Here is a 21805-nt window from a genome sequence, read left to right as displayed (position 1 = left end):
TCTTTCTTTTTCATTTTCCTCTAAGGTTTTGGGAGGTGTTACTTTTTTCATTGTCTCTTCAATGTCCTGAGTTAGTTAAGTATTTGGATCATTTTTGAGTAAGGAATACCTTACTTGCCCTGAGAATAGCTCAGCTTCCTGCTTGTTTCCCAAAAAGCACCCAGGAGTTGTTGCATGGCAGATAGAGGTTTGCCTTTTTATTAGAAATAACCTGAAGCCGAAACAAGGGGCTCAAAAGCAGTAGCGTGGTAGGTGAGAAGAGAGACAAGGAGGAGGAGGCCCTTTGTCAGAGCCTGAGCCATTTGGAGATTTTACATCTGGCTGGGAAGTCTGTCTTTGTTTATATCATCAGACGCTCCCAGGAGACTGCAGCACACAGAATCCACAGGAAGAATTTGGTCATACTTTTCAAAGTAGTTTAGTTTTCAACAATCCACCTTCCCTTAAGGGAAAAACACCTTGAGAACCAATTAGTGGTACGAAGGGCTGGGAGAAGAAGATCGGGCTCCAGTAGTAAAAATATTTTGTTGGTTTCAGGTAAAATCCTAGGGCCAGATGCTAATGTGAATGTCCCGGTGCTCATCTCCCCTGCCCCAGGGACACTGCAGTCTGTTACATTTGTTTCTCTTCAACCAGGACAGGAACAAAGTCTCCAAACAATTTTTGTAAGACATAATCCAGATTCATGGAACAGGTGGCAATTTTCTGAGGAGTAACAGTGGATTATTGGACTAGCAGGAAAAAGAGAAAAATACTATTTCCTTCCCCTTAATCAGATTCCTCATGAACAAGGCTCAGGGCTCTACTCCTCACAGTGAAAGAGGTAAACAAGACAAATGGATACTAACCATTCACAAGAAGGCTAGATTCATGACTGATGCCTCTTACGGTTCAAGATCAGCTATAAATATGCTGTCCAGTGCTTTTCAATGGTGTGACTGTCTGACTCAGCAGACCTGTGTCAGGCAGGAAATTTACATAAATGGAAAGTGAAATCTCTCAACAAGAAATGGGACTGTTAGAGACTGCTTAGGCAAGGGGCTGCCCACTTCCACAAATGAGTATGCATATTAAATCACACACCAATATATGTTGGAGCTGAAGCTATTGCCCATTGTTTAAAAAGAAGAAGAAGAAGAAGAAGAAGAAGAAGAAGAAGAAGAAGAAGAAGAAGAAGAAACAAAGACAAAGATGTTTGCTTTTAATTTCCAAGAAGTCATCTCACTTTCAACTTTACTTGGAGTAAATTCTTCACAAAAGAGCTGTCATTAGAAATGAGAAGAATAGCATGCAGCAGGTGTCCACAAACAGCACCTGTCCGTAAACACAGTGTACACTTTGACTGCTTGTTAAGAAGGATGAAGATGATAGACGACTAAGCCAAGGAGTAGCCCCTGTGTCCAGGGACACTGTTAGATGTTCTGAACAGTGTCTTCACTCTAAAGCACAGAGTCTGATTTTATAGTCAGCAAGTCCGGATTATCGTATAACAATGGACCCTTGAAATTACTGTCACGTGCAACCCCCCTTTTGATAAAATAATGTAATAAAAATGAGAAAATGAAGACTAAAATTAGATAATCCATTTTAAATACTTATCATGCTGCCTAGCATCTACCAATCAGGAAGTAGAATGGATGTTGCCATTTGTTGCCATTATTATCATTCTGTTTCCCTTCTGTTCCTGGTTGTATTATTTGAGACACATGAGAGGGTATTTCAGATTCACTCATATACCTCATTTCTCTGCCAATCCCACACTCACACCTCTGCCAGCTTCACTGTGAGGACCATGATTTTTAATCCATGACCATGTTGTATGTGTGACAGCATGCTACTTCAGAGTAAGGCATCTCCCATCGCAGCTAGCCCTCGATATCTCGTAGACTGCTGCCACAGGGCTGGTAAAATAGGTGATGTATCATGCCTGTAGACCTACAGTGTGACAGAAAACACCCAGCCTGCCCCAGAACCTTCATCACCACTAGGAGCTGCCAGGAAAAGCCATGAGCAAAATAAAAGCTTATTGATTAAAGCACTGAACTTTTATTTTTTTAAGCTGAGGATTTTTTTTTTTCTTTTTTGAGCTGAGGATTGAACCCAGGGCCTTGTGCTTGCTAGGCAAGCGCTCTACCACTGAGCTAAATCCCCAACCCATAGCACTGAACTTTTATGACTAGTCACTGATCACATGACAAAAGCTAACTGAGCTGGGTAATAAATTAAAGAATTGCAAATCCTCACATTCCAAGAAAGAAGACATCAGCTTAGTGTCTAAATTAAAGGATCAGTCAAAGTAAGGGGCATAGGAAGGTAATGGTTCAGCAAAGCATGGGCAAGACCTGGCTATTCCTGCAGAGTCTAAGCAGGTCTTCTCAGCTTTGGTGTGTGAGCAGGCACAGATGGGCAACAGTAAGAGCATTTGCAATGGCTAACATGCTTTAGAGGCTTTGGCAGACACTGGGCCAAAGACTCAATATCAACAGTTCTCAACCTTCCTAATGTTGAGACACTTTAATACAGTTCCTCACATTGTGGTGATTTCCAACCATGAAATTACTCCATTGTTACTCCATAACTGTAATCTACTGCTAAATCATAATGTAAATATCTGATATGCTGGCTATCTTATATGTGACCCCCGAAGGGGTTGTGGCCCACAAGTTGGGAACCACTGTTCTATGTATGGTGTTTCTTAGTCTTAATAATAGTACTAGCATATATGAGCACTACAAACTTTATGACTTCCTAAATGAGGAAACAAGGGCCAGTTCGGAAGAATAATTTGCCAGTGTTTACAGAGAAAGAGAGAAGTGAAGGCAGGATTCAAAATCCAGAACACCATTCCACAGTACAAGTAAATGGTGACCAGGAACACAAACTTGCTTTCCTGTTCTGTGATCACTTTACCCCTCTCAGCCTCTTGTGTTCATTGATTATTTGATCCCCAGGGCCCTTATGGACTAGGCTCGGCAGGTAACAAAGTGAGAGACAACTAGCCAATATCCTTGCCCACAGTTTCACATGGACACCATGGAGTGGTCGTGCTGGAACAATCAGCTAACTATTATAGCATGTTAATAGCTTTGGACTTACAGCCCACCAGACTGTGAGAGAGTATGGCCATAATATTCTCCCTCTTTCTGGAACTGTATAAGCTTACTCAAGTGCTTAAAGGCAAATACATATTCTGGGCACTGGAGTTATCTTCAGGTGTGTGGCGTGACAAATGACCTTTATTCTACGGTCATTCTTAGAACGTATTAAACTTTCATTTATTTTTTTTATTTTTTTTTTTACGAGCAAAATTCTCTCATTTGTTGCTTTCATGTCAACTCATTTCTAGTTTTGTTTTTTTTTTTTTGAATTATATAGTTTTAGGCACTACTCAGCCAAGTTATAAATTCAGAGGACTCTAAATGGAACAATCAAAAGAATGGTAACCATGATGAATTTTCAGAACTATCTTAGGAAGTATGGAAACATGGAACTGCTCCCCAGATCTGTTCATATACATTTCCAGTGTCTAGCAGGAAATCCTCAATGGATCCCATCCTTTAGAGATTGTCTCTATCTGGGCTTCAAGCATAACAACTACATCCCCAAGTACCAGAACCCAGGCAAACACCAGAGCCTTACCTTGAAAGCAGCACCTCCATGGATGATAGATTTGATAAAAATCCCCAAGTCAGTTCCAGTTTCTCGAGATTTATTCCCTTTCAAGCTAACCCCAAGGCCAGCGGAACCGGAATCATTCAGGGGGATCTCCAAGGTGAGCTGCTCGCTTGTCTCTAGGGAGAGTGTGTAGCAGTCAGGTTCTCCTTTCTGTTGGGAAGAGTGAGAGAAGAGGGCTGGTTATCAGTTGATCCTTCTCAGATGACCTGAAGCAGATGCAGTTGGCAAGACAGGATGGCTGGACCTCTAGCAGTTATCTCTCTCTGTGTGTAAGATGCTACCACCATTATCTACCACACAGCAAAGTGCTCTCTGGGGGTAGAATTTGGTGATGGTTGAGAAAAACAGCCACCTTATGAGGTGAGGTTGTACAACTTTGAACATTTTGTAGACATTTGGAATCTTGGTAGAATATTTAAAATAATGATACAGGCTGGATGTTAAACTCAGTGAACATCAGGTTTCAGAAGGTTCCTAGAGATCATTCATTCTCCACATCTTCATCTCAGAGATGAAGATGCAGAGCTTAATATATGGAACATTGTGAAAAGTTTGAAGAAATATTACACTTACATATTTTAAAACATATCATTTATGAAAACTATAGTATTGGTGAAGATCAGCAATAGGACACAAAGCACAAGGAAATTTTCATCTTAAAGTTAGAGAAACATTTTTAATGGCTATCACTGAATTCAATTTCATCTTATCAAAAATCAATCTGTAAGCTTATATCATTGTCTAGCAGAGGCCCTAAAAATAAATAGGTTCTTAGACTGCAATAAAAAGTAATTATGCATAATAAATATTCATGTCCTCTCTGACAAATGACACCTACCCACTAGCAAACTAGTCTGCAAACAGACAGAGTGTGGTGGTAAAAGGCAGCTTATGGGCCAGCTCTCCTGGGAGAAGTATGTGGTTAGTCATATTTGGTACAGAGGGTTTTCAGATACACGGGCATGAGAATCAGCACATGCTGTGCATGTGATAATTGCATAACTGTCTCTCCTGCACCTCCTCAAGCTTGCAGGAATGTGGAAGTGCCCCAGTGCTTAGCTGGAAAATTTGAAAATGAGATATCCCTGAAAACCATCCACTCATTCTAGGCCAGCAGTTACTTCATGTCTGTAATTATGCCTAGAGAGTCTCATCTTAAGGTCACTTTGAGGTGACTCCTCTGTAAAATTGTGTATTTAAAACATCGTCATGACTGTCTATGTGTCAGTCTCAAATCCATATAAAACCAGAAGTAGCAAAGAACCCATAATTAAAACAGGATTAAGGGGTCTGATCATAGCCAGATCCACTGCCCTGACATTTTCAACCCTGAATGAAAAAGACAAGAACCCGCATTTAACTTGTAAAGGAATAGTTCTTTCAATTGCTTTCATTGTAAGTGAGGTTTATTGGAAAGATGCTGACAAAAGGGTGTTCAAAAAAATGAGACGTCATTTACAAACATATTATAATGTATTTTATAATAAATTATACATATATATATATATATATATATATATATATATATATATATATATATATATTTAGCTAAGATACAAATAGCAAATTCCATATCTGGAGTCAAAGTTATCATCCCTGGTTTTTTGTTTTTTTTTCTCTCTCTCTCATTGGACTGCCAGAATTCAGCAGTAAATGTAAACAGTTAGCCTTCACTTTTGTCTTCCAGTCTGCCTAATTTAGAATCCACAACATTTTACAGTCATTTATGTTTCGTTTCTGGGCCTCTCTGGGATTAGGTTAATTTAAGTCTAATAAAGCTATACAGAATTAAATTATAAATTAAAGGACAATTGTTTGCACTATATGTTCTGAATATTTTAGGAAGTAAAACTAGAAATTTCTTTGGCTACTAGTAACTGATAATTATTTTTAAAAAACTAACTCTGCTTTAGAAATATAGTTATACATTGTTTATGGATGGGGATATAAGCTGGTAAATACACTCCTAGGGTGCATGACTTCATGTGGCAAATGTATAGTGTCCTTACACATACCAAAACAACTTGTGACATCATGTGGTGTATGACTGTCCCTTCAAATCACTTTTTTATGATTAAGGGGTTTTCACTTGACAACTGTATTTGGCTAGTTTGATAGCCATTATATGTTGTAGAATATTACTTTAAGGTATGTTACATTTGTTTATGCTGTGGGACATTTGCTTAATGATGCAAGGATGTGTTACATTCTTTTATGTTGCATTTGTTTAACTCTCTGAGCTGTGTTACTTTGTCTCAAACAGCTGAGGGTCTAATAAAGAGCTGAGCAGCCAATAGCTAGGCAGGAGAAAGGACAGGCAGGGCTGGCAGGCAGAGAGGATAAATGGAAGTAGAAATCTGAGAGAAGAAGAAAGAAAGAGCAAGAGAACAAGGAGGAATGGATGCCTGGGGCCAGGCAGCCGTGGAGTAAGGGTGAAAGTAAGGTTTACAGAAGTGAAACAAGGAAACGCCTGAGGCAAAAGGTAGACGGGACGATTTAAAGTTAAGGAAAGCCGGCTAGCAAGGAGCCAGGCTAAGATCAGGCATTTATAATTAAGAATAAGCCCATGACGGGCGGTGGTGGTGGTGGCGCACGCCTTTAATCCCAGCACTCGGGAGGCAGAGGCAGGTGGATCTCTGTGAGTTTGAGGCCAGCCTGGGCTACAGGAAAGGTGCAAAGCTACACAGAGAAACCCTGTCTCGACAAACAAACAAACAACAACAACAAAAAGAATAAGTCTCTGTGTGTGGTTTATTTGGGAGCTGGGTGGCAGGCTCCCCAAAGGAGAAAAAACAACCAACTACAATTATTGTCTTATGCTAATACCTTTAATTTGTTACCTAACTGCAGAAACAAAACATAGAGCATGTTGCATTCTGGTTGCCTTTTCATTTCGAAGTTAAGTTCCTGACATGGGAGAACCAGAAATACGACAAAAACAACAAACCAGGGGCTAAGGATGAAGGAGCTGACCCACATGAGTACCTGACACATGTTTAAGCACTGAGCTTCATGGTGACTCCACAGGTTTATTTATTATCCTGGCCTTTTTAAAGACGAAGGAATCATGGTGCGTAGCAGCCAGGCACTGTGCTAACAGATCACAAGACTTGTAAATACTGGAGCTTTGTGATGCCCAGCCAGCATGACTCCTGGCTCCAACTCTTATTTATTTTTAGTAAAAGGTCATGAGCTGTTTATTACATGTCTAATATTCTATAGTCATTTTAATGAAAGCACTGACATTTATCCATGATCTATGATTAGAGATGATGTGAACTATGTTGTAAATTTATTATTAAATGACAAATGTTGTATATACGTATAGTGTGTATTTGATGTGTTTATGTATACAAGGCTGGGAAGACAGTTCAGTGAAGAAAGGGCTTGCTGACAATAGACACAGAATCTGAACTGGCCATCTCCACTGACCTGGAAGACTTCCAGTAGAGGGACTGAGACACTGATCCAGCCACACCACCTTTGACCTACAGTCCGTCCTGTCTATGGGAGGTGCTGGGAAAATTGTGGCACAGAGACTGTGGGAGTAGCCAACCAATGACTGGTCCACCTTGAGACCCATGCCACAAGAGTGAGCCCACCCCTGACACTGCCTGGAGTGCCAGGATCCAGAGGCTGGATGGCCCAATCTCCAAACATGATTGGAGAAAAAAAAGTCAATGTAATGATGCCTATTGATATTCTGCTATATGCATAGATTGGTGATTACCCCAATTGTCATTGGAGAGGCTTCATATAGTAACTGATGGAAACAGATGTAGAGACCCACAGCCAAATATCAGGCTGAGCTTAAGAGAGGGAGGAAGGATTGTATGAGCCAGAGGGGTCAAGGACATCACAAGAAAACCCATAGAAACAACTCACTGGGACTCAAAGAGTCTTAACTGACAACTAGGGACCTGCATGGGACCAATCTAGGCCCTCTACATGTATGTGACAGCTGTGTAGCTTGGTCTACTTGTGGAACTTCTAATAGTGGGAGCAGAGGCTGTCCCTACTGCTTTGGCTGGCTTTTAGGACCCTACTCTTCTTACCGGGTTGCCTTGCCCAGCCGTAATACAAGGGGAGGTGCTTAGTCTTACTGCAACTTGATACGCCATGCTTTGTTGATACCCATGGGAGGCCCCGGCCCTTTCTGAACAGAAACAGAGGAGTGGATGGGAATGGAGGTTAGGGAAGTGAGAGGAGGGAGGGGAAACTATGGTCAGGATGGAAAATAAATAAATAAATTCAATTCTTAAAAAAGTGCTTGCTATCCAATCATGAAGATGTAACTTAGGATCCAGAACCTTAGCACACACAAGTGCACATACAGACATGTACCCCATAAACACACACATAGACAGATGTATACATAGTAAAATAAAAACACTGAACTTGTTAATATAAGCATTACTTCAGATACCTATTTTTTAGGGCAATGGGAGTAACACCCCTTAAGCCTGTTTTCAATGAATTTTAAGAATACCATAGACAGTTATGGATTATAGTCACCATCCAGGTAGTGATATAATTTCTAGATCATTGCTGTGAAAACCAAAATTTGGTACCTTTTGACCAACACCTTTCTTGTCTTCTTACCCCCTGGTAATCACTACTTTGCTTTCTGCTTCTGGGTTTTATTTTGTCTTTAAAAAAAAATCTTTTTAGTTATTTTTTCCTTTTTCTTTCTAAAATGATAGGTTTTTATTCTGTAGCTCAGGCTAGCCTCAAACTCACAGCAATCTTCCTGCATCTGTCTCAAGAGTACTGGGATTATAAATTGGGATTGCAAGTGTGAGTATCATGCCTGGCAGCCAGATTCTTTACTACTGTGCCACTGTACAACCTTGTGTCCCAGATTTCCGACCCATCATGACATCCCACAGTCACAGGACATTTTCAAGATAGATTCCTATAATGAAAGTAAAATGCTACGCAATTTATATTCTCTACCAACTAGAGTAATGCTTCATGTCTTTGTTATGCTGTAACGGACTCAAGTCATAATTAGTGGTTTCTAATAATGGCAAATTCCCAATGGTGAAGGAAACCATTACAGTAGTTAACACAGCCATTTCCTCTCTTTGAAATAAATGTTCCTTTACCTAATGTACAAAGAAAAAAAAATCAATATACTGAATGCGTCATACCAGTAATCTTGGTTCAAACAGCAACTCTGAAAATTAAACTTAAACCCTATCAAGCAACATTCTGCAGCAGATGGGATGGTGTAGAAAGCACTTGCCAGTGCCAGTACATCTAATGAAGATCATCAGAGATGTGATGACACTGAGGACAATGTCACATCCAGACTGCAGATAACCCCCAGCTTCCTGTCTTTTCTGCAAGAGATATCCCACATTGTTAGGAGAACCCCTGTCTTTTCCGCCTACAGATACCTGCAACTCTCCACCAAAAATAATGGTATAGTAAGGGGAAGCATGTGAATCACACCTTCAATTTGTCTGCTCATTATTTCTTATAGCTAGTCACTAGAGGTTATACTTCTGGACACAAAGCCCTCAATATTCCCAGGGTTAGGCTGGGATACATACTCAAAATGCCACACTGTGTATTCCTAAACTCAATGTCCCAGCACTTGCAAGGGACCAATCATACAGAATCCTCAGCTTGGGTCTCAATCTTTGCACAAGTGACATTTGGGTCCATGCGGCACTGTCCTATGCACTGTAGTGACCTCAGGCATTGTCATATGTCATCTAGGGTCAAATCCCATCCAGTTGAGAAACGACTGGTTTTGAATTAACATTACCAAATACAGTCAAATTAAAACATGCCCGGGTTGGGGCTGGAGAGATGGCTCAGTGAGTAAGAAGGACTGGCTGCTCTTCCAGAGAACCCAGGTTCGATTCCCAGAACCCACATGTTGGCTCACAACTGTCTGTAACTCCAGTTCCAGGGGATCTGACACCTTCACACCAATGCACATAAAATAAAGTTTAAAAAAAAAATTCCTGGGTCTAGAAAGTATCATAGAAGTTGTTGGCTATATTGCTATTACGGATCTATTCCCTAGTCCCAAGACAGTAAACACCCCTGCAACTGGGCAGGTCTTCAGTCCACAGGCTCATGACCAACATTTGGTTAAAACAGACTGTTACAGTTATACACTCAGCTATGTTCATGGTTAGACGATAGCTAATTTCTGGAGGCAGGTATCCAATTTCTGTGAGATGAACAGAGTAGGGAAGATGATAGGGAATGCTACATGAATTGGTTTAACTCCTGAGTGCTTCATTTTACGCATACAAGAATCTAAGACCAAAAGAGGTGACTATCAAGAACAGTCCATGAGGCTAACTAGACTAACATGCTTGCTACTTTTTACTTATTAAATGTATATATACAATTGTTTAAAACAATATTGGTGTAAAATTTGAAGCAGAACTTGTGTGCACAGCATGCTTTGGTTCTGGCATGCACATACACACTGCATCACAGAAGCAGACACCTTCCCACCCGCTGCCTACTTACCCACCTGCCCCACTCTGTCTTGCTGGAAACAAGAATTTTGCATTATCTAATATCACAAGAGCAGATTATTTACTTCCGCTGGAGTGCTGCTATTTTTCCTTTCATGCTATGTTTTTCCAATATTACTGAATTACTGTAATAGGAATATCTCTTAAAAAAGAATGTATGAGGGTATAAGAACATTTTCTATATCATTATACTGCTAACTACAGAAATGGAAAACCTTTCAAGGCTGCCTGTACACATGCCTACATATATATATCTACCCTCTTTGGAAACTATACATAGTGCATGTTATTAGATCTATTGTAAGCATTATTTGATTCTCTCTACCATATGCAGTATATGCATATTGTCTATATGCATTCATGTTTTTGAACTTCATCAGTTACCTCAGATTGCAAGTGACCATCACAAAGAGAAATATTCACCGTACTTTTTCCAAGACTGTGGAAGCACCGTGATCCAGTACCCAAAGCCATATTATCTCTCTATTCATCTACACAATTCATCTATTTGTCCATCCACCTATATGGAACTATGCAGACACAACACTCATGCACACATAAACACTTACAGAAAGATTTATGAGATAATACTTGCCAAGACTGCAACTCATTCTGGTGTTTTCTATGCTATTCTATTAAACCTTATGTTTGTATGGAACTGTCTGCACAGACCTGGCTGGATATACTAACCCCCTCTAAAAACCAAACACCAAAAGTAATCTCTTGGTGTGAGAAGAAGGAACAGCAGCAGGAAGATGGATGGGCAAGGAGGCATCCATGTTATTAGTTTAAGAGTGTTCCAAATGGGGCCATCTCTAGACTCACAGTGTCCTCTATTGCAAAGTAGCGCTTGATTCACACCCGCAAGTGGTAATAACCCAGCCTTTCAAATCCTAGGGGAATGCAGCAGCTCACAGGGCCAGTGCGCAATTTCCCAGAAGCCCAGGCCAGACCTGAAAGCATCCATGCTGAACCTTTTATGGCCCTCATTTCATTAAATGCTGTGCTTGGGGCTCAGCAGGAGCAAACTCTGGATGTCTTTGCCTCGCCTCCCAAATGTGTAATTAGCCTGTGTTGTGAGCAGCTTACTTTATGCAAGAATTATGTTTCGCATGCAATCATTTTGTCAATTACAAAAACTGAAAGGGCTGAAAGAATGAACATAAGTTTTATATATAAAGCAAAAAACCACACCTGATGTTTCTGCCAGAATATTTTATAGTAAGCTTAACTATTGTTAATTTTTGCCTAAGTAAATTCCAAGGAATTTAAAGATAAAACCTTTGTAGTAACAAACAAAATTTTACAACAGTTAAGGGAGAAAATACCTGCAAGACACAATTTTCTGATTTTTTTTTTTATTTTCTGAAAAAGCCTTAGGTCACTATTATAAGCATGAAAGGTTTTTGGTCAATTGGATTATATAAAATTCAGAATGTGAGTATTCTACTACAGTATGAGTCAGAGGCTCTTCCCAGCAGCAGGGAGACATTTTATTTTGATTGTCTTTTCAAGAGTAAAGAAATGGAAAAGACCTGAGATGAGCAGGCACAAGACAAGGTAAGTTGTGACCTAAGGATGTCACTTTAATAAATGGCAAGTGACTTTTCTTTTCACTATATCTGCCAATGCATGGACAGAAATGAGCAGAACACTTGGTGATCTGCATGTGGGCAAATGATCATTTAAAGTGTTTTTCCCACTGGGTAATGTACAAATTTCAACAAAGAATCAGAGATTATGGTGATGTTTTGTTGTTCGTTGTCTTTATTTTTTCAATTTTTTGAGATTTTAATATAATTACAATGTTTTCCTCTTCCTTTTCTTTTCTCCAAACCCCTCCTTTGTATCCCTCCTTCATCTCCTTCAAATTCATTGGCTGGTTTTTTTTTTCACTAATGGTTATTGCATGCATATATGCATATATGTACATATATACTCCTTACTATAACCTAGGTTTTCTGTATAATGTTACTTGTGTGTATATTTCCATGCCTCTGAACTATGTACTAAATTGCCTAGAATTAACTGAAAATTTAATATCATGTCATCAATCATAAAAACAGAAACAAGGTGAGTCAATATCAGCGTAAGAGAAGGGCTACAGAGAGCGCAATGCAGCAATGCTGGTATGTCCTTTCAACAGAAGGAAGAACGTAAATGTAGATTATAGTTAGCTCAACTGTGTCTATTTTAAATTTATGTCTTTATTGTGATCTTTCAAAGTTCACAGTCACGCATAAAAGTTAGACTTTAACCACTGACATGGATGAATAAAATTGTAGAAATTATTTATAGTTGTTGGTTTTTTTTTTTCTTATTTGTTGAACTGCGTCCCCTCTCACTAAAAGCTGGTGGCAGGAGCAAATTAGCAAAACCAAGAATAGCTAGCTGAGTAACACGCCAGAAAAACCAGTGTTTGAGAAGTAAACGTCACGGTAAACTAATATCTCAAAACAAAGATCTGATAGCAGCTGTCTTTCCCCGCCTGTGCCATATAAAATCACCTTTGGTGTAATATTGGATCAGAGCTTAAAACAATCCTTGGGTGGCAGAGGCTGAAGAATCCTAAGCTACAGAGCAGTTTCAGACAAACCTGGACCACAAGAGATTCTGTCTGGAACAAACAAAAACAAACAAAACAACCACAGCAATCTCCTCCTCTTAAAACCAATGAATCCGAAAAAATAAGACATCAGAACCTCATACAACATACCATTAATATGTATAATACTTATAATACTTGATTCATTTTTATTAAAATAACTAATAAATATGAAATGAATATAATACTTTATGTCATAGAAAGTATATATGTTGCAATTTGATATTTCAGACAGATTTATTCTTAAATTAGAGCCTGCCTTCTTAAAGTTGAGAAATGATGGCTCTTTCTGTTCTAGATTAACCCTTCCATGTTATAAAAGCAAGATTAGAGAGTATGGTGTGAAGGTAGATCTCTTTGAACCCAGTACTCAGGAGGTAGAGACTGGCAAGTCTCTGTGACTTCAAGGCAAGACTGGTCTGCACAGGACATTTCAGGCAACCCAGAGCTACACAGTGAGACTGTGTCTCAAAACAAACATCCCAGTAGATTAGAGAAACTTCATATTACAGATGTCATAAATATTTCACATACAATAATTCAGTGGTTAAAACACAAGAACATACACTTTAAAAAATTAAATTGTATTGTATGTAAGTGATATTCTCTCTCTCTCTCTGTGTGTGTGTGGGGGGGGATAGGGGGTAGAATATGACATGTGGAAATCAGAAGAAAATTTTGTGGAATGGGTTCTTTGCTTCTACTCTTATGTGGGACCCAGGGGTCAAAATCAGGTCACCAGGCTTAGGAAGAAAGTGCCTTTACCATCTGAGCCACCTTGCTGACCCAAGAACACATGCTTTTTATGAATGAAAGGTAGAACAAATCTACAAGGGCAATGATTCAATGATCTACAAAGGAATTGCAATCCTAGGCAGAGTAGCCTATCTGGAAGCTGGGTTCTTAGGTAATCTGCTTCCAATATTTTGGGATCAGGATGCTTGGTGTCCCAGGCTAACCTTCTTGAAAAGAGTGCAGCATCAAGGACTGAGGTGAGCATAAACCAAACAACGATGTCCAACGGGACAGTGCACCCTGGGCATAGGGCCGGCCCTGATTTACTCCCCACTCTGCCTACAGCTTGGGAGACAGAGTGGCACTGGCAGACACTGAACAGCCCTTGGATACCTGTGCAGTCAGTTCACAGGCTGCTCAGCTTTCTTGAGGGGATCTGTCTGGCCTAGGGCTGTGCCCCATTAAGGCTGTTCTCAGCAACTAACTAAACCAAACAGACTCCCTCTAAAACTTCTTCAAGTCCTGTTAGGGAGTGTGGACGAATGTGGAGATTTTCCTACGACAAAGAATTCTGGAAAAAGATGTCTCGAGACTCACAAAAGCCTTTTAATCGGTGTGTATTTAGAGTCTGTGAGTGGGAGGAAGTGCATCTTTCACTATGTGATACACATGCTTCAGGCACCCCATAGCCTGAGGATGGGGAAAGATATGTGGAGCACAGGTACACATCCATAGCTTGGAAGCAAGTTTATCTGAGTCCAGGCTAGACCAATCAAAACCCAGCTAAGCTGCAGATATGTGAGCCACAAATCAATGTTTGATTGTACACAACACAACTTGAGGATAATTATGCAACACTGTAGTAGTAACAATTTATTTCTAGGTAGATTCCTCCTCTCCCATCAATTTGTCTTAGAGAACAAGAGTTTCCTTACCCACTTCACCATGGAGCACATCATTTCATGGAGGATGGTAAAGAAAATACTCTCTGTGGTGCAGTTAAGAAATTTTGTATTAAGGAACACTAGGTACAGAGGCTAGACCAGAGAACAAGAAAGCTCTAGGGAGAAATCTCACAGGTCACCAGCAAGGCCATGGATGTCTTGGAGCACTGGGGTTAAAGCACTTGGTTCCTTATTTCTTCATTATGATTTGTAAGCAGAACCATTGCAATGAGCATAAAGTACCACAAAAGCCAGTATGTCATATAGGGAAGACTCGGAGTCTGAGGCTCTTAGCACTTAGCAGTCCTTCTTGACTGGGAAAGGGAACAAGTTTAGTTTCTTAGAACATGTCTCCCTCCTTTCTTCTCCCCTACCCTTCTTCCCTCCCTCCCTCTCTCCTTCCCTCCCCTCCTCCTTGCCTTTATTCTTTCCTCTCTTTATCTTGCTCCCCTGCCTGAGTTTTGGATTGGGAAGTTTCTGTAATAGTTAAAGACAACAAATTCCAGATTGTTTTCATTACCTCTTGGGAGGTATAATGGCTACTGAATGTCATCTTCTCCCAGTAGAGTTGAAGTATGAGGACATACATAGCAATCCTTGTTCCAAGCACAGGCACCACTATTTAGGGTATAATAGCTCTTAAGAAAGACAATGCAGTCTTTTTCCCAACTCAAGAATTTTCAAGGTACAACTGTATCTTACGTTCCCTGATTTTCTCCAACAAACCCAGTAAATACTCATTTTTAGGTCAGAAAATAAAGCTCATTAATTATAACACAATGTAGGAAGAGTGCAAGTATGGCCTTATAAAGGGAACAGTTTGATAAAGTAAATTCTCAAAAATAAATTGTAAAATGGGGGTATTTGAGGAAGAATGAGGAAATGGAGTTTTTGCCAGTTGGTTAATGGTTTAAGATAAAATCAAATGATAAAAATATAAGTATTTTTACCCCGAGTTTTTCTCTGTTGTCTGAGTTGCATCTAATGTGATTCCAGCTGGAAACCAACCCCGTTTGTCTGCTACTAATGATAAATAATTCTAAATTCCAAACAGGGAGGGAGGAATCTCAGTGGGTAACAACCATTTAAAATCCATAGTGATGTTTACTATTGTAATGAAAATGTTCTTAGTATATATAATATGCCATTTGCAGATAGACATATAATTTGCCTTTTATCTGAATAATTAAATCAATTACTCTGTTTAAATTAATTGTTGGATAAAAGTGTCTATAAAATAAGAAGTCATTTAGGTCCTACAGACAATGAAAACTCATCCAAATTAAAATGTGGATACCTCTTCCCATTGTTCATTATATGACAGACAAATTAAAGGTGGGAGGGAAGCTACCCAGAGCTAATTCGTGAGGGCAAGTCAGTGAATGGCAAGTCAGCCATTGCTCCAAAAATACCGCATAGCTAAAATTATCCCTAAAGTGTGTTACACACAATAAACTGCAAACTTGTTGTTTGTATTTCTATAGGTTGGCAGGAGTTTAATTAGCATAGGCTAAGCTCCAGTGCATGGTAGGCCTGCCTCCAAGCTACTGATAAGGAACATATATGTTCTCCACATCACAGATCACTCACATCTTCATATTCCCCAGACCACTGGAGAGCTGGATCTTGTTGCTCACATGATGAAAGACAAGTAGCAAAAATCCAGGTACTTTCAAGTATTTGCTCACATAACATCTGCTCACATCAAATGGCCAAGTAAATTCACATGGTTAAGTTCACAGATAGTTGTAGGAAAAGAACCCTCTAAACACAGTGAGACCTCAACAAGAATGTAGCAACATAATGCTACTAATAAGGCAGTGAATAATTGAATAATTCTATTTATTTATTTAACTAGATGCCACTATTTCGACACATGGGGGCTATCAAGAGCCAGTGATAAAACATAGGGTTTACATTTTTCCTTAGGTATCATGTTTTCAATCTTACATAATGACCTCTCCTGTTGTCTGAACCTCATTGGCTTGTGGGCCTGTGATATTTTCTCATGGTAAAGAAATGGGTAGCCAAATCGTGGTGATCTCCTTCCATGTCCTATTGTGTTTCTGAAAAGGACTGACTGGTCAGAGGGATGCAGCTCTTACTTAAGTGGCTTGAACTACGGACGTTGCCTCTCATTTTGTATTATTTTCCCTTGGTATTCAACTTCTTTTAAAAAAAAATATTTATTTGTTTGTTTGTTTGTTTGATGTTCATTGGCGTTTTGCCTGCATGTGTGTCTGTGTGAGGGTGTCAGATCCTCTGGAACTGGAGTCACAGACAGGTGTGAGCTGCCGTGTGGGTGCGGGGAGTGGACATGGGTTTTATGGAAGAGCAGCTTCTTAACTGCCCAGCCATCTCTTCAGCCCTGGTACTCTACTTCTAAATTATCTTCTTTCTCGCTGTTATATGTATATGAAAGCAAGACAGGAGAGAGGGGACACTTTTTTATTCCCTTAATCTTATAAAAATCATTGCATAAATGTGGACATTTTAAAAGTTCAGAACACTTCTAATCAATATTTTGCTAAAAGGAGGTTGAGCAGGACTTTTCATCCCCATGAACTAATGCAACTGCATTTCCCAGCACAGGCAAGGCTGTTCACAAACTAGTTAACTTAATTGAGTCCAAGTCTATGGAGTTAAGCTTTCAAAAGTAATCCAAAACAACATGATTTTAATCTCCTATGCACCTAAAGGAACCTTCATCTAAGCATAATTAGTAAATGTGTGTTTTTAAGTCAAGTGTTTCTTTGATGGCATAGACCCACAGGTTTTGTGACATGTCAGAAAATTACACACAAGAAATAAGCATTTCTCATGTATGTATTTAGCACAGAAGGCATTTTAAATGAAAAATAATGCTGCTCTGAAAATAAAGGATCTTTCATACTTATTTCTAAGTACTTTGTGTCTCAGCATCTACAGCAGAACTTTGACACACTCCCTAAAACTTACAGTAGATAAAACCCTTACTCCCAGCTCCCATTTTACTTGCTTTCTTCTCATTATTATGACTCTCATCAATTTCTTTCTTTTTTATAATTATTTGCCATGTTACTCGCCTTAACTTTGCTAGACTACTGCGATCTCATCAAGGGCAGAGATGATGTTTAATTCAAACTTTGAATTCACTCAGTATCTGGGAGTGCATGCATTTAATACATGTTTGTTGTGGGATTACTTCATCAATTTTGTTGACATATCTCAGCCATACTGCCCCTTTGAAATAATGGTATCAAAAGGCATGCAATGTGACAGCCATATCTTGTATCTTATCTATAAAAACAGCTTTAAAAAAAAAACATTTCTAAACTGAACTTTCTGGCATGCTTTTTAGAATAGCAATCATTCACGTGTTGCAAACATCTTCTTTTAGGTTTTATACCCAACTGTCTCTGCCCCAAATCCACTCTCTCCCCTCACTGAATTTTGTCCACTGCCTACAAACTTATGACCCATCAAGGCCCATCTTAATTGCAGTCTCTCTGTGTTCAGATGCTCATCTAAGTCAGTACAGTACTTTATATGTAACTACTGTATAGCACTAATCACACAGCACCTTTTATTGCATAAATATTCACATAAATATTTGAGGATGGGAAGGGCTACAAGGACCACTTCTGTTTATGCCACTAATATCTATCAAATACATGCCTAAGGACAAGCAGATGGAATACAACATTAAAACAACATTGTTGACAAATACTCCTTGAGAGTTTTTTTCTACATTTCATTAAGAAGAATAAGAAATCTGTTAATTAAGTTCTAGTACCACAATAAAAACCATTTTAGAGGCTGGTAGTGTACTTGTAGAGGAATGTGGCCAGGTGGTATGTTGGAATATTAGTGATGTTTGTGGGACGTCCCCAGCAGCTGAATGATGGCCCTTCTCTCCTCGCTTTAAAGATGTTTAGCATAATCATGACTACTTGCCCTTTGATGACAGGGAAAGGCTGAGCTACACAAGAAAACAGCTTGTAAAAGTTTCTAAGATGATGACACATTTAACTTTGGCTCATCTGATCACATCCACTCCTATGTTTTGATATTAGACGAAGTAAATCTGCCTGCTATTCACTTCTACATTACCAGAACAAGTGATATTATTTGGCAACAACCCTCCTTAAATTAAGCCCTAAAGGTAAAATTTTACAATCAAACATAACCATATCTACATCAACACCTAGATAATTGGGTTTAAAAGTTTGAATTCAGACAGTGAACATGGGTTCTAAATAAACTGAAAAACAAATGGAGAGTTGCTATGATATATTTATTTTCATGTACTGGAGCAGCAGCTTGGATATGAAACAAATAACACTCTTCATATATCCAAATCTCCCAATCCTTGCCATTTTAAACCATTGAATAACAGATACCGATAGTCCAGAACATTTTTTATAGTTATTGGACTTGCAAGAAGGATCTGACTCACAATTCAAATATGTCAAGATTTAAAAAAGAATAGGTAAAGAGAGACACCTGACCAGTTACTTTATTGTTAAGGCTGTCCTTGGTCCTAGCCTCTGTCCTAGATGTTGGAGTCACCCCAGGATTTTAGCCATATCAAAAGGAGGGCAATGGCTAAACAAATATGAGTGACATAGAAGGACTAATATTTTAGTAATACAGAGAAAGTGTTTAAGGAAAGTAATGCATGGTTATATGCCTTCTGGTTTCTTTTTTTTTCTTTTTTTTCCCTGTTAAGTTGAAGGAGAAAGACCCAACACACTAAAATGATGGACTAAAAAAGGTGAGAGGCATATCCCAAAGTAATTTATAAATTATTTAGTAATTTGCTACACTGTGAGCCTATCTATCTATCTATCTATCTATCTATCTACCTACCTACCTACCTGCCTACCTATCTATTAAGCCATTATTTAATGGTATACACATATCTGCATAAAAATTCAGCTTTAACTCCCTAAGAAAGTCTTCCAGTGTTTCAAGAACATTGCACATGAGCAAAACTCACTGACTAGAGTAATCTCCCACATTCTCTTAAAAAGAAACAGAAATGAAAACTTAAAATAAATGATCTTTCCTTTATTTGCTTTATCCTCTGAACAGTGGTAATTAACAGCTACTCGATACCACGCTCAATCATCTGTCTCCCCTGAGACAGTACTTTCAATTAAACCTTTTATTTCACCCAAGAATGCCTGTTCTCATTGACCAGTGCACTTCTTATTCCTGGATTTATGATAATCTAATGCACATCTCCTCACAGGGAGAATGGCCTTATGCATCCTGATTGTTCTCAGGCCAGGAGAGAAGTGAAAAAACAAAATCACCCTCTGCGGGAGCCAGGAAGGAAGCTGCATTTGTTTAACACAGTGAGGGGCCTTTCACTACCTGCCCAATGGCCTTGACCATCTCCCTGCCCTGGCCTCTCCATGTGCTGGCTGCCCCTGCCTGGCTGGGAGCTTCTGATAAGGGAGGCCAACTCCCCTGGGAGCCATTGAGAATGGAGAGCAGAAGCAACACAATCTTCGGGTTATATTTTCCAAGGAAAAGAGACATTTACATGTGAGAGCAACTCTTTTCTTCTAGGAACTCTGCAGGTTAAAGAGTAGATTCTTTATTTCTTCTTGGCAGTGAAGGCTGGGCTTTGAGCAGGGAGGGGTAGTTTTTTGTCTTTATTTTCCTCTCAACCAGGACACACAGGACTTGGTTTGTGTTGTAGAGGTGCACAAATAATAGTGACATGTTATTAACTTTGCCACCATGAAAAATTACTTATTTATTTACAATCATACTCAGTTATGCAGCTGGAGACAAGGCTCGATGTACAGTCCTTGCGTCGAGGTTATACAGAGAGTAAGTCACTGCTCTGGAGAGAAAGCCACCGCCAACGAGTCAGCAGCCTTCGCTTTTGCTTAATTTCTTTGCATGCCTACATACCACATCAAATTATCCAGTTAATAATTACATTAATATTTATTTATATAATTTATTTACAACCTGTCTAGTACAAAGAGGAGCCGAGCAGCCCCGTGTTTGTGATTACACTGAAAATACCTGCCAAGTTCTCAACAAGTCATTAGAGTTGAACAGACAATTTATTCCAAAATGACAATCCAGAAAACAACGGGTTTTAGCATTAAAGATGACTTAAAGCTTAATGAAGAATATTTATAATTCAGTCATTTTCTTTCCTTGGAATGGAAACAAGCTTGGAATAACTGGGGGCTATGGACATGACACAGTAAGTCTTCATTAGAAAGCACACTGAACACTTAGGGTTTATTTTACATATTTATTTATTTATTTTTGTAAACTTGATACTTGCCACTTGAACCCTTCTTTTTCTTCAAAAGAAATAATAGTAAATTTTGTGGGGACTTTAGTTTCCCTACAGTATTTCATTGTGCCCCGAAACGTATCAGTCAGTATGGGATAATTTAAATTCTGATGGAGTTGTACTGAACAATATCTAGGAAAATTCACCAACATTCCAGGTCAGAAAAAAAATGAAGGAAAAGAAAGAAAGAAAAAAAGGACTACATGTCCTTGCATGCTGGCTATGGACATGAAGCTCCTTATTCATGGTAGCCACAGTAACAGTGACATCAAGAGAAAACCGAAGGAGGGCCTCCCTCTGCTCCTCTTACTATGGCAACTAGTGCTGCCATGGCAGAAGGTCAAAGACTTAGCCATGTGCAGGATAACTGTTGGCAATTTGCTAGCTCTCCACTTACTTAGGAGACGGCACTCTGAGGGTCAAATGCTCCCTAGGTATATAGAAGCCTGGAACAAAACACAGGCAGAGCAGGACTCCTGCTGCCCATTCATATATACAGATCATTCATAATTCAGGTCCTGTCTGAACTGTCAGGCCAAGACTTCATGCACAGAAATTCAGAGTAGTATTTGGAAGAGGAAGAATCTCAGGAGACCATTTAGTTCAATCTCCTTTTATAGATAAGAATGTTCTGTAGTTTGTTTACTATAAATTATTTCTATTTAATGATTTTGGTATTTATTGGCTTATAATGAATGGACACAATTCAACTCTTATGTTCTCATCCCAGTTCAGAGTATGATTGTCTCAAGGAATAAATCTCAAAGGTTGGAGAAGAAAGTGATAAGCATGTCTCTTTAGGGACAGCAGTGGCTTAAACAGTGTGAGGGTGTTTGCCTGTGTCTAGAGTCCATATGGTTACAATGTTGTTAAGGAACAGTATAGAAGGAAGAGCATGTTTTATCAACTTTGTATTTCTAGAAGTGTATTTGCACAAAAAAGCACACAATAAATAATTTTTGAATGGGATTAAGATGATAAAACTCAATGAGCAATCCAAATCTATGCACTTGGAGGCAGGCATTCCTGG

At 39.2% G+C, this 21805-nt stretch overlaps 1 protein-coding gene across 1 annotated transcript in view; it reads right to left on the bottom strand.

Moving 5' to 3' along the window:
- Positions 1-21805, bottom strand: part of Pard3b (par-3 family cell polarity regulator beta) — a 993910-nt gene that overhangs the window by 428312 nt on the left and 543793 nt on the right. The window contains 1 exon segment of the mRNA XM_036173329.1: positions 3640-3825. Within this exon segment, the coding sequence (XP_036029222.1) occupies positions 3640-3825 (186 nt within the window).

This window comes from Onychomys torridus, chromosome 23 (genome assembly GCF_903995425.1).
Source record: "Onychomys torridus chromosome 23, mOncTor1.1, whole genome shotgun sequence".
Taxonomy (NCBI): Eukaryota; Metazoa; Chordata; class Mammalia; order Rodentia; family Cricetidae; genus Onychomys; species Onychomys torridus.
The sequence above is the reverse complement of the archived record's forward strand: the minus strand, read 5'-3'. Positions and strand labels throughout refer to the sequence as shown.